Source organism: Poeciliopsis prolifica, unplaced genomic scaffold (genome assembly GCF_027474105.1).
Source record: "Poeciliopsis prolifica strain line A6 unplaced genomic scaffold, Auburn_PproV2 SCAFFOLD006, whole genome shotgun sequence".
Taxonomy (NCBI): domain Eukaryota; kingdom Metazoa; phylum Chordata; class Actinopteri; order Cyprinodontiformes; family Poeciliidae; genus Poeciliopsis; species Poeciliopsis prolifica.
Window position 1 is genome coordinate 8,946,280 of NW_026562381.1, and position 13,093 is coordinate 8,959,372.

General features: G+C 37.2%; 1 protein-coding gene across 1 annotated transcript; it reads left to right on the forward strand.

Moving 5' to 3' along the window:
- The first annotated feature begins 4,645 nt into the window (after positions 1–4,645).
- hs3st1 (heparan sulfate (glucosamine) 3-O-sulfotransferase 1) lies at positions 4,646–7,305 on the forward strand. The gene is made up of 2 exons (XM_055031126.1): positions 4,646–4,850; positions 5,267–7,305. The coding sequence occupies exon 2, from the start codon at positions 5,400–5,402 to the stop codon at positions 6,318–6,320; it is 921 nt and encodes a 306-aa protein (XP_054887101.1). The 5' UTR covers positions 4,646–4,850; positions 5,267–5,399; the 3' UTR covers positions 6,321–7,305.
- Positions 7,306–13,093: the final 5,788 nt, after the last annotated feature.

Below are 13,093 nucleotides of genomic sequence, written 5' to 3' on the forward strand. Positions count from 1 at the left end.
AAGAACAAGTTTTTTTTAGATGTAAATTTCAAACATGCGGCAAATAACCCGCATTTTACCCAAAGTAAATTAAAATAAACAATTTATGAACTATTAAATAAATCAACTCGATTTCTTGTACTTTTAACCCAAATTACACCATTCGCACTTGTTTTTAATACTTGTATTTTTAAATCATCAATTACTAAATCTGGTATTTATATTTTAGCCTCCTTAGTATTAAATGAATATTTTAGACAGGGGTACACTTTAATGTAAATGAGAGTGTCACGACAGAATACCTTCAGCTAATTTCTGGTATTCTTATTGATATAAATAATTCATACTTTTTTCTATTTACTATTTTGGTTATCCACCAAGCAACTGTACAGCAGTCCTGGAAGAAACTTTTAATGCTTTGTGAAACAAGAAGTTTATTTGTTCACTCTGTCAATGCAGCAGGTAAAATCAAGAATTAGTTCCTTTTTTTACATCAAAATAAGAATCTCAAATGGAACTTCACCTGTGTGTCAAGCTGAGAGCACATGCCTTGATATCTGGGGCTCACAATAATTTGCACTTACTTTATGAGTCAAAGATGACATCTAACAGCACATCACAAGACGTATTTCTCTTTAGTGTGAAATATTAATGTTGTGAGTTGTTATGCCACTAAATTTCTCTATAACTTTAGTAAATATAATATTTTCCAGCCTACAAGTCACACCTTTATCATAGTGTGAATAAGTCATGCGACTGCTTGCCAAATTTATCTTAATCAGTCTCCTTCAAAGACCTTCCCTGCATTACTTCTACACCTAAATTCTTATGTCAGACTGATAGATGTTGCATTAACATTTTCAAAATAGTTCAAGAGCACCATTTGTTCACCATAAAGGGTCATTTTATAGAGGCACAACTCTTCGTCCATGCCTTTTGACATTTGTGTTTAACTAAGTATGAGAAAAGACACTGAGCTGGCTTTGAGGGTATTTACTGTCTGTGAGTATCTGCTATTGTCATGTTAATATGATCGGACGCCTCTTAGCCTCAAAGAAGGATTATTTTGTACGATTCAGCTGAATTTACTTTCTATAACAGAGACGAGAGCAGAATCTGAGGATTACTAAACTGCATCAAAAAAAATCAATGTGAGGAAACTCATGGCTACATCAGCACTTAGTCTCTGCACTCGGAAGCAGCAAAGCACATGCGTTTGCATTCTCCACAAGGGAAGGATGTATTTAAGAGGCATATTTGGCCTTTTGTTTGCTGTTTGCGGTGCCACTGTATATGTTTAGAGCTGCTTTAATAGGGAAGATGGCCTTCACTTAAAAAACCAACACTGCAGAAATTTTCGCAGACATGGATAAAATCAGAGACAACCATACTTCAGCTGCAAAAGCACTCCAGACTTTTAAACCTCATGCATAGTGTCAGTGTGGAAAACGAGCCTTAACCTCCAATTCACAAAACGAAGCCACTATAGCAGTAAAAAAAAAAAAAAAAAAAAATCCTTTTTAAAAACAAAATTAAATGAGCAGACACAAGCTTTATGTGATATTAACAGAGATGTTCCTGCGTAACTGGAACACTGTCTTTGTCATCATGTTCTCATTTAGATGCCCAATCTGTTCGTCACAGAGATTTTATTGCTTTCTCAACTACGTAGAGCACAAGTGATACAAACCGGTCAGGTCTCTGACAGCAGTGATGTGTCGCTTACTCATCATCACTCTGAACTCACTGAAACTTGAAAGGTGAGTCAGGGGAAGTTGTATAATACAACAGAAGTTCGAATCAATATTTGCATCTTAGATTGGCACAATTTTCAGAACCGGTTGTCACTGAACTGCTGGTGGAAAAATTTAAAATATATCCAGAGGGGCAACAAATATCTCAGCATATGGTGAGATTGCGCAATTTGGACTCCGTGCCTACTCACAGATGCATTTTCAGTTTGAACAAAGTGGGAGGTGGGGGGGTAAGAATGCCATGCATGAATAGCTGTCTGTCTGTGTCCTCTGCTAATTTTTACTGAAAGTAGATAGCTAAGAGCTCGACAAGGCTTAAGTAAATTGACTTTTTCAGATCAGATCAACTTAGCCCTGGATCACCAACCCCATTCTTCTGTTCTCGCTCTTCACAGGGGAGTTTAAAAGGGAAACAAGGAGCAGAATGACATACATGTTCTGCCTGAATTTAAAAGTGCACACAACAAGCTTATAAGTTGCAATATTGATCTTTTTACTAATATTAATAAACTTTGTTTTTCTCTTTAAACTTTTGTCTCTGTTTCTGGGAACCCGCATTCCATGATAATATATTGGGGTCAAAATTAAGGACAAGTATAAGATTAACGAAATCGTGAGAACTATATTTTTGTAGCCTGTTAACCACACTGGCCAAAAATCTGTGAGCTATAAGTAGTTGTGGACTGGATTTTATTGTTTATTAAAGTAAAAATTACTTTGTGAACTTTTGGTGTTTATCTGATCAGCACTAAAACAACACTTTATTGAAACAAAGTAAAGATATTTTTGTTGAAAAGGGAGTAAGTCGCAGGAAATGAAAACAGTGCAGCACACTGTTAAAAAACATATCTACAGTTTTGATTTTAGGAGCTTTAATGTTTGTTTTTTGTTATCAGTCTGGAAAAAGTATTTAATCTTCTCTCTGTGACATGGACTCTGTTCAAAAATCCTTGCTGTGTTTAGCCAAAAAAAAATAGAAGTCACTGGATGTTTATGACATAATTGACTAAGAAATTAAATAAAAGCAACAACAAAGAAGGATGGCAAAAGAAACAATCTTTCCTCCATTTCTAACATTTATTTTGAAAATTAAATTTGTCAATGACAATCTAACTTTCTGCCCGTCTGTATCAACAAATTGTGTTACCTGACTAAATTTGTTTACAAAATCCATTCAAGAACCTTAAGATGAAGTGCTTGGTTTGGACTGTAGACCCCAGTTTCAAACAAGCCTTTGATTTCCTAAATCCTGCCAAGTCCAATCCCGGAAAAACTGAAATAAAAAGTAAGAGTTAGTATGTATAACATTTGCGTTTATTCTGGGTTATATTCTGGGTTATTACTCCATTTGTTCTTGAAGTAAATGGAGTAAGTTTGTCTCCATTGTAAACTAGTTGTATTTAATCACAGCAGAAATGAGTCAAACTTTTACAGGCTGTCCTGGCTGTAGAATAAATGTAGGATAATATTTTACCAAAGTGTACTGTCATTACCACGCCTACCATTTAAATTCCCTTCCTATGATCACTCCCTAATCGACTGACCCAGAGTAAATAAATGTTTAATGGTTAACTTTTTGGCTGTCTCTAAAAATTTTGAACAACATTATTTAAGTTCATTATGGTAAATGAAAATACATCTATTAAAGTAATCTGCTTTCCTACTGGCCCATTTGTAATAATAGTTGAAACCTGTTGTGTGTCAGAATATTTCTAAAAAAAATCAACTGACATATTTAAATATTGAATCGTGCTGTTGTTGTTAGTGAAGAAAAAATATCTGTATTAAATGCAGTTTTAGGTGGATTCACTTTCCTCTTGGTCAAATTTGCTGTTTTTTTTTTTTTTTTTTTGGCGTGGTAGACGAGACAAAGTGTTCTTTGTTTTTCTGGCAGTTTCACTGTGTAATAGTTTGTAGATGATGTCAGACTTCAGAAATTGATATGTTTTGCGCCCTCTGAACTGTTGAATAAGATATGAGTTATTGTAAGATACCGTGGTGTACATATGTCCTGTTTTGTTGTCAGAGTTACATGTTTCAGATTAACAAACAAGTTGTATTATCAGACAAAGATAACTAGAGTAAATGTAAATACAATGCAGTTTTTAAGAACAAAGATAAAAAAAAAAAAAAAACTATCTATCACCTGCCAAACCTCGGCCCGAGGTTACTGCGAAACATGCAGAATCAAGAAATAATTTAATCAGACCAACAGATTTCAAAAAGGAACACGGCATGCCCTATTCTAAATCTATTTTCAAAAAGATGAGCAAAAAAGAAAAGGGGTATAAAGCTATTCTGCAAATCAGATCCAATGAAGAAACAAGAAAGAAAAAAATTACGATTTTGTATGACAACATGACATTGAATAAGCTGATTTGTTGTGTATTTTTTGTGTATTTGAGAAATGTCTGTTACAGCCTTTGAATTGAGCAGCAAATTTTCTGTTAATGTGGATAATAATATGAACTATTCACTTTTATTATTGAGTGAATTAAATGAACACGTAAAATCAAAACGAAAGATGATAGCATTAGAAAACATCATTAGCTTTTGACTGAAATTAAAATATATTAATTTGAAATATTTATGTGTAACACAAAGTCAAAATCAGCAGAAATATGTGAAATGGAAATACAATTTTGTTGTAATTTATCTTTTTACACAACATTGTAGACATATGCCAGGTATTGATGTTTACAAAAACACATGCTACAAGCACCTCCACAATTATTAGAGGTCCCCCTCTGGGGCCCCCTTGCCACAAATTCCTGGAATCGCCCCTGCTTTCTCACGTACCAGCAGCGTGATCCTTCCTGTTTAATACCTCCCAACACTTCCACGGCGTGTGTCGGAAGGGGGAGTGGTCCCGAGGGCGTAGTGTGGGCGTGGGCTAGCTGACAGTTTCTGAGAGTGAAAAACCGGGGAGGACCGTCTGAAGCTGAGCAGACAGAGCGGACGCGCTCCGGTGAAGTTCTGTCCAGATCGGAGTTTTCTCTCTTTGCGCGCTGGAGCTTCAGCGGAACGGAGCTGGATCGTAAAGCCTTGGTTCTGCCAGCAGAGACTCAAACGGACGGAAATAAGATCTATGTCGATTGGAGGATTATAGTCTGAAAGGTAAAGCAGGATTTGTTGATCGGTGCGTTAGAACGTGATGGGGAAGATAAAGCGTCCTGTATGTTTGTAGTAAAAATGTGATTTCTGTTCTAATTGCTAATATCAAATATTTCCACCAACCTGCTTCTGTTATTGGCCTCTTAATTTATATGTTGTTGTTGTATTATCAGCATTCTTTATTTTATTGGTAGGGAGACTCTATAACATTAATAGACACTTGGATGAAATGGTATTTAGTATCCCTTCATAGTGAGCATAATATTGAGGTAAAGAACAGGGAATCCTTGTTAAACATTCATCATTCATCATTTAACAGAGTTAAAGTCTATTCACTTCCTTGAACATGTGGACTTTGAGGCTATCAAGGTTTTCTCATGTCCACCTGCTGTACGCTAAATCCAGCTGTTTCCTTCCAGTTGCAGCTGCAGGGGGAGAACAACAACCTTTCCTTCACTCAGACCTTTGTCTTCAGCCTGCTGCTCTTTCAATGTGGCATACAGTTTTGCTCCATTCGCCAGGCTGAAATCTTCCAGGGTCAGGACCTCTGTCATGGCAGCCCTGCTCCTCGGGCTGCTGCTGTTCGCTATGCAGTCCCCTCCGCTCCCGTCCAGGCCCCTGGCGGACGGGGGGTCATCTTCGCCCCCCATCTCCTCGCTGGACCCTGACAATGGCACCGCCAGTCACCCCAATGGGACCCTGCAGCAGCTTCCTCAGATCATAATCATCGGCGTGAGGAAGGGGGGCACGAGGGCTCTCATCGAGATGCTCAGTTTGCACAGCGCCGTGGTGGCGGCTCAGAATGAAGTTCACTTTTTCGACTGGGAGAGTCACTTTCAAAAAGGCTTGGCCTGGTACCTCAGTCAGATGCCTTACGCCTTCCCCGAACAGCTGACGGTGGAAAAGACGCCGGCCTACTTCACTTCTGCCAAGGTCCCCAAACGCATCTATCAGATGAACCCCAACATCAAGCTGCTGCTCATCCTCAGAGACCCCACGGAGCGGGTGCTCTCGGACTACACCCAGGTCTTCTACAACCGCCTCCAGAAACACAAGCGCTACCAGCCCATCGAATCGGTGCTGGTGAAGGACGGAGAGATCAACCTGGGGTACAAGGCTCTGAATCGCAGCCTGTACTATGTTCACATGCAGAACTGGCTGCAGTACTTCCCACTGGAGAGCATCCACGTCGTGGATGGGGACAGGCTAATCAAGGACCCCTTACCCGAGATGAAAAAAGTGGAAAGATTCCTAAAGCTGGAGCCACAGATAAACGCTTCAAATTTTTACTTCAACAAAACAAAAGGATTTTACTGTTTGAGGGATCACGGGCGAGAGCGGTGTTTGCACGACTCAAAGGGCAGAGCACACCCTCATGTAGCTCCTGCTATCCTGCAGAAACTCTACCAGTTCTTCCACCAACCTAACAAAAAGTTCTTTGAGCTGGTGGGAAGAACATTTAACTGGAAATAAATGTTTGAGTTTGTGCATAATGAGCTCACTAACAACATAAATGAAGGGACAAAAGCAAATGTAAATTTAAACAAAATTTTATTTTTTTACTAGTATATTTGTTAAGGAGGCAGTCTGGGTCTATCCACCCCTCGCCTGCTTGTACTTTAACTTTGTTCCCAGATGTTGCCATTCGGTTTGTTCCGTTTTCCGTTTTGAACATGTAAACAAACCATTTCATCCAGATGTGCTTTATGTGTTGTAGTTAGACGATTTCATTAATAAGGGAGACAAAGCAATTCATTTAGCTGTATATTATTATCCATTAACTTAGAATTACCACCGCCTCCACTGATTGTGGCTATGAACTCCTGTAAAACACGACAAGCCCAATGAAACCAAAATAACTTTTAGTGAAAATTCTTTATTATAGCATTGAAACAAAATGACTTAACAGTAGACTGATTGGACTATAAAAGTGGGTATGAATGGATGTTGACTTGATATGAAACGCGCTGCAGTCGGCTCTGTTTTGTTCCCCTTAAACATTAGGTATGAAATGGCCAACAGTGAGGTGAATATCAGGGCAGACTGCTGGTTTTCCTTTCCAAACAGGCACCCGGTGCTGGAATGTGGACCAGCTTCTGCTCAGCTCGTATCAGCAGACTCGTTTTACACGGTGCCAGTAATGTTACATAAAGATATGCACTGAGCAGCTTTTTATTGTCAGACGTTTTTCTTTCGCATTATCTGAGATAACATTGTTCATATCTAAGTGTATGAGGCTCTGAAGGAATTTATTGCTGCTCTATTTTTTTAGAGACACACACTCTAAATATTGAACAATAATTTGTTCTTTTTTTTTTTTATCAGTTTCTTGACTTTGTTTGCAAGAGCCAGTCATGTAAACATGGAACCCAGATATTGCTTATCAATAACTCAACTGTAAATATTTTTATAAAACTGAGAAATTAACACTATAATAAAGATGTTATTTTATTTTTTACATGTCTTCTGCTTTTTCCTTCTCTCTCTCTCTCTTTTTTTTTTTTTACATATTTTTACGCTGTGCAGTTTTTCTTTGCTTTTAGTAAGATGACTCGGGTCATTATTTCTCCACCTGGTGACTTGCATAATAGCTGTATTTTGCGTGTTTTAGTCGGCCTGTCGTGCATTTAGGAAACTGTACATTAACTTTTGTCGCTCAGATAATGAGTCATCGTTGATTTTCTGTTTGGCCGCCTGCTATCAGAAGAGCTACATTTGGATTTTAGTGCGTGTTTAATAAGCTGTTGTCTGATGCTTCATTAGATGCTTTCAGAGCAGTTTCTTTACACAACTTAATTATCTGCCATTATAGCATGTGAGAATTAAGATTGGGGGACAGAGGTGAAGTAAAATTTGAGCACAATCTGAACCCAAAAAAAAGAAATCAAAGGAGAAGTTGTTTATGCCCAAGGGTGCAATCATCTTACTTAGTTTTCAAGAGAGGCAAGGCATTATTTATTCAAATCAGATCCGCAAAAATTAAGCTTCAAAACCTCAGCTCCAAAAAGTTTTTGTGATATTTGGACGTGGCCCGGATGCACTCGGAGGCATACCAGGACTTCAGACAGGACGCTAAGCTTGCTGCTCCTTAAATCCACATCAAAACAAGAATTCCTTTTCTTTTCCGTTTGCCCTCAGAGATTGCGAATTATATCTTCCTGCTCTCTCTGCACTTTGCATGTGTTCACTTTGGAGAGATTATTGAGTAACCCAATCAGAGAGGCCTTGGCGTAAAACCTGTTTTTCTGCAGGCAGAGAGGCGGAGAAGGTAAATAGAGATCTTGAGGGGCCGGGGTTGATCTTAGATTATCAAGGATCTCTAAAATGTGCGTCATCTGGCCTGCATGGGGAAAACAACAAAATGAACATAATTTATTTTCAAGATGGGGTCATTGCTGGTGGCCAGATCTGGAGGAATGTACTGGAATCCAGCTGCTTTTGAAAAGTAAGGAGCAAAACAGAAGCAATGTTAGTGTCACCTTCCCCTGGGTCAAAGTAAGACTGATGAAATATCTAGATAAATTCATTTTCCCTCCATACTACAGCCTGCAATAACTACCATTTAGGAAGAAGATGAATGAATTGCATTCATGCTAAGCTTCAACTGATGATGCTCTATTTTGTTCAGTTTGCTCCTTTCTGTAGATGTGTTTAAATAAATTAGAATGCCATCAGAAGTTGATCTATTGCAATAATTATAATTTTTTTGAGAACAGATATATTCCAAGAGTTAATTTCTTAGTTTTGATGATTATGGATTACACGTAATAAAATCAAAAAATTAAAATTTCTCCAAAAATGTTAAAATTACATTGGAGTTTTAGAACAAAATATTATACAATTAAAATATTGGATTTGTCAGTAGTCTTTACAGTACATGCCCTCAATATTTTGCTGAGCCACTTAGATGAAAAAATTGTGGCAAATATTTAACAGTGTCTTCACACAGCTGCCTAAAAAGCTGTTTATGTTCTCACTCAAACTAGAGGGAGCACATAACCCAAGTTTTAAAGTCCTTACTCTTTCTCGCTCAGAGAATAGGCTTTAAAATACTTTTGTTAGTTTATAAATCACCAAAAGATCTGGAGTCATTGTATCAGCCTTCCAAACCATTGGTCTGGTCTGATTGTTCAGCTCTATTCTGTATCACCAGAATCAGAACCAGCGTTCAGTTTTTATGTTCCTTTACTCTGGAAAATGTCAAAATTGCTGAAATACTGAGATCTTTTAAATCAAGGCTAAAACTGAATAGTTTAAAGTTGCCTTTGATTTGCAACAAGTAGAACATCTTTAATTTCAGTCCAGATTTAAACTTTTCATTAATTCACTTTATTTTGACATTGCAATGTTGCTTATAAAGTTTTTTCATTTTAATGTCCTATAATAGATGACTACATCACTTTTAAATTGAGAAAACACTGTGGACCAACACCAGCAGTGTCCTCAAGTCAGGACGAGCTGAGAAAACCTCTCCACTGACCTCAAACAACTTGGATTTGTGCTTCTTCCCACAGACTCAGCAATGTTGACTTTCAAACAAAATATAAAAGTTCCTGTCACCTGTAAAGAGGTCTTTGGACCACTGAGCTGCAATCCAGGCTCATTTCTCATTTGTATGAGAGAAATGCCTTTGATGGTGTCCTTGTTATATGAGACACTTACAATAAGCACATAAAACCTGATTTATACAGTTCATTTCGTAGGTCTAAAAGTGTTTGTGCAGAAAGAAACACAAAACCTCAAATCTAAGTTAATCAGAAATAGCCATCATAAAGAAAGAAACATTGGTAGTATTGAATATATTTGTATGTGGAGGCCTGAGGAAAGCCAATGCCTTTTGCTCTTGATTATGTTTCTCAGTGCTCTTGAAACTGCAGCTAACTTTGTATCCTTGTTGTGTGTGTGTCCTGTTTCCCTTCTTTTAATTTTCCATTAATACACTTAGATACAGCACAACTACTTTCTTTTTCAATGATCTACTTTGCTTTGACCTTCTTGTGGAGGATGTCAGTGACAATCTGTTGGGCATCTGTCAAGCAGTAATCCTCGTGATTGTGTTAGCCACAGAATATAATAGTCATATAATTTTTAATTAGTTTAATGTGATATTCAAAAGTTTTCATAAAGCCATAACCCCAGAATTCACAGAAATAATCACTTGACAAATATTGTGTGAGGAGTTTATATTATGTATTTGGTTCAATTTTTAAAGTGAACTACTGAAATAAATAGAATGTAAAATATACTCAAAGACATTTGCAAAATCATCTAAAACAAAAGTGGCAATTCATGGTTAATTTTTTTTTCCCCAAATGTTCCATTTGTTCTGCAAGCATCAGTGATGCATCTCAGTGGCTCTGCTGAATAAAACCAGAGATTACAAGAAAGAGACACCACATAAACCTCAGGTTGCCTGACATGATTAATTGCAGAGGAAAGAAGAAAAGCAAATCTTTTACTTGAGTGAAATCATTTCAGAGTTATCCTTTTTAATGGTTGATTTCTGGCTCACTTTGAAATGCTTTGTAAAATGTTTAAAGTGGGAAGTTTAAAGGTTGAATTCACAGTTTGGTGAAGATGTTAACAGCTCAAAGATCTGTGAAGTCTGAGTATGAACCCTTAATGTGCTAACAAGGCACAAGAAGGCAGAGAAGCTCACAAAAAGTCTGCTTTTCTGCTTGTTAACGTTCATTTCAAAAGAGAAAAACTTTGCGTGTGAAACTGTTTTTGCTCTCCACTGAAATTAATATTGCACAGTAATATATCAGATTCAGTCCAAAGATTTTCACCAGTTAGAAATTTTCTTTACTTCTCTGATTGATGAATTATCTCATCACTTCCCTCATTTCTCCCAGCACCCTTGGAGGCATCATAGAGCTCAGATTTGCAGGTAAAATGAACAATTTAAAACCCTAATTTTATTTTTTTTTCCCTCTTACGTAATAGTTTGGATGTCTACATTTCTTTGGGCAAAATTATGCAATAGTTGTGCTACTCTTACATGAGAATAATTTTGAGCTACTCTTTACTGAACTTTTATTATTGGTATTAAAGTTTTAAAGTTGCAATGGGACACAGCTGTGTTTTTCTTTGGGGTGATAGTTGTACACTTGCACAGTTTCTTACCTTTTAAAAAATTGTAAGCTTAAAACAAACCAAGAGCCTTCAAGGCCCTTGGAGATCTGACAGAAATGTAAAGCTTTCTACCTGAATGTTTAAGTCAATTTCCCTAAACTGTTGCAGTAAGTGAAAGCAGCATCATCTCTTTAAAGTAATCATTTGATCCCTTGCATAAAACATTAATTATAGACCGGTATGTAGATATATTCTAAAGCCTGCTTTATAAACACCTGCAGAGCCTCTCTGATGTTAAAATAAGTTTCCTGTCGATGCTGCTGTCTCCCTTTCCTTGCTCTGATTATACACTATCTACGTAAGAGAGGCATCTATTAAGAGTTCATGAACGCCCCATTAGTCTAGTCAGCTGTGCAGCCCTCTAAAGTTTTACAGTCACAGATTTCCTCCCACATCACCTAATTAATCTCAGCCACATAATTAATTTGTCTCCTCACACGCATGCACTAAGAGCAGTAAACTCAAGCAACAACCAGGATTAATGGCTTTGCCCTCCTCCCGGCGCCTCCCTCTCCTCCAATACCTCTGCTGTAATGTAATTTGCCGTAGAAGTTTCTGGACTTGTTTGGAGCCAGTCGGCCTCCACCTCCTCCTCTTCCCTTCACCGGCTGCCAGCCCACACTCGTTGTTCCTGAAGAGGCCCGTTTTCCTCCTGACCACAATCAGCCATTCTGGACTTTTTCAAAGGCTGATGTGATCCGATGGAGCTCAGCCTCCTTGTGCAGTCTCCTGGGCTGCAGCTTTAATTGGAATAGATTGTTTGTCGAAGTCAATGTGTGAAGCACGGTAGAATTAACACATGCACCCATTCTGTTTTTATTTGCCCCAAACTGAAACGGGAACATTCAAACTGTGGCCACTTGTTAGCTTCAGATTGAGCTGGTTGTGCATTAAGTATCTAAATTGCTGGCACACAGGGGGATATTTTAGCAGTCATCACAGGTCTGATTGTGTTTCTAAAGGAATTGTTTAGCATGCTCTTTTAAAGCCATTTATCAAGTATCATGGATAGTCAGCTTGTTTACAAATTGTTGTCCTTGCTTGTTGAAAAATAAATTTTATCTTCCTTTCTCAATTTGCACACATTGCAGATCATTTTTACTTAATCTACTGAATAAGATCAGCAGCACTGATTTAACATATGGTGCCATACAAGAATATCACATCCCTTCAACTTTTTTTTTTATATTTTAATGAGTTGCAAACAAAAACTTCAAGGTATTTTACTGTTAATTTATGTGATATGCCAAAACAAAGAACAGCAAGGAATGGGCAACAGCTAGTACTTAATATTTATTTAAAACATTTCAATTGCTTATTTTAAGAATTGACACACAAAATTTAGCAAAATATACATTAACATGGACAGCAAAATTGTCTTAGCACTCACATTGTGAATAATATCTTCAGTCTTACTGATTTTCAGTCTTTGGGGTTACAGCAAATCAGCAAGTGCATATCTATTTCAGCTTCTGCATTTTCAGTGAATATTCTGAATATATTCTATGAAAAAATCCATAAATAGGTGAGTTTTCTGCAAATTATTTTGAGGTATAATCCACAAAAAAATCTATGGCTTTAATGAAGGACGCAGTTATGAATTTGAAGGATAATGACGTATTATTTGAAGGATTGTGATCTAAACTGTAATAGTCTAGATTTCATAAGTATGTCCATTGTAAAACAAAGTCTATATGTTTTACAATGGACTAGTCAGAGTCCAGACCTTCATCTAGTGAAGGTTTCAGAAACTGATGGTTACAGATTTTCTCCATTCAGAGTTAAATCTAAAATTCAGCTGCAATTCAATGAAGCATTTGCCACACTATTGAAACTATTTTTATAGAATCTTCCCAAAATACATTGAAGTTAATGTTGGCAATGTGAAAATGTTCAAGAGTCATACACATTTTTCTTTCGTGTATAGTCACACTAATTGGCTATCTTTTATTTTGGTTCATAAAAAAAACATGAAAATTCTGTGTCTCAGTCCTAGCTACCATGATCAGAAGATATAAAGTCACAGTTAAAGAAACTTATGTTCCTGCAGTTAAACAGCATATTTTAAAATGCTTAGAGGAATTTCAGAAATGTTAAGTCAACCCCTTCAG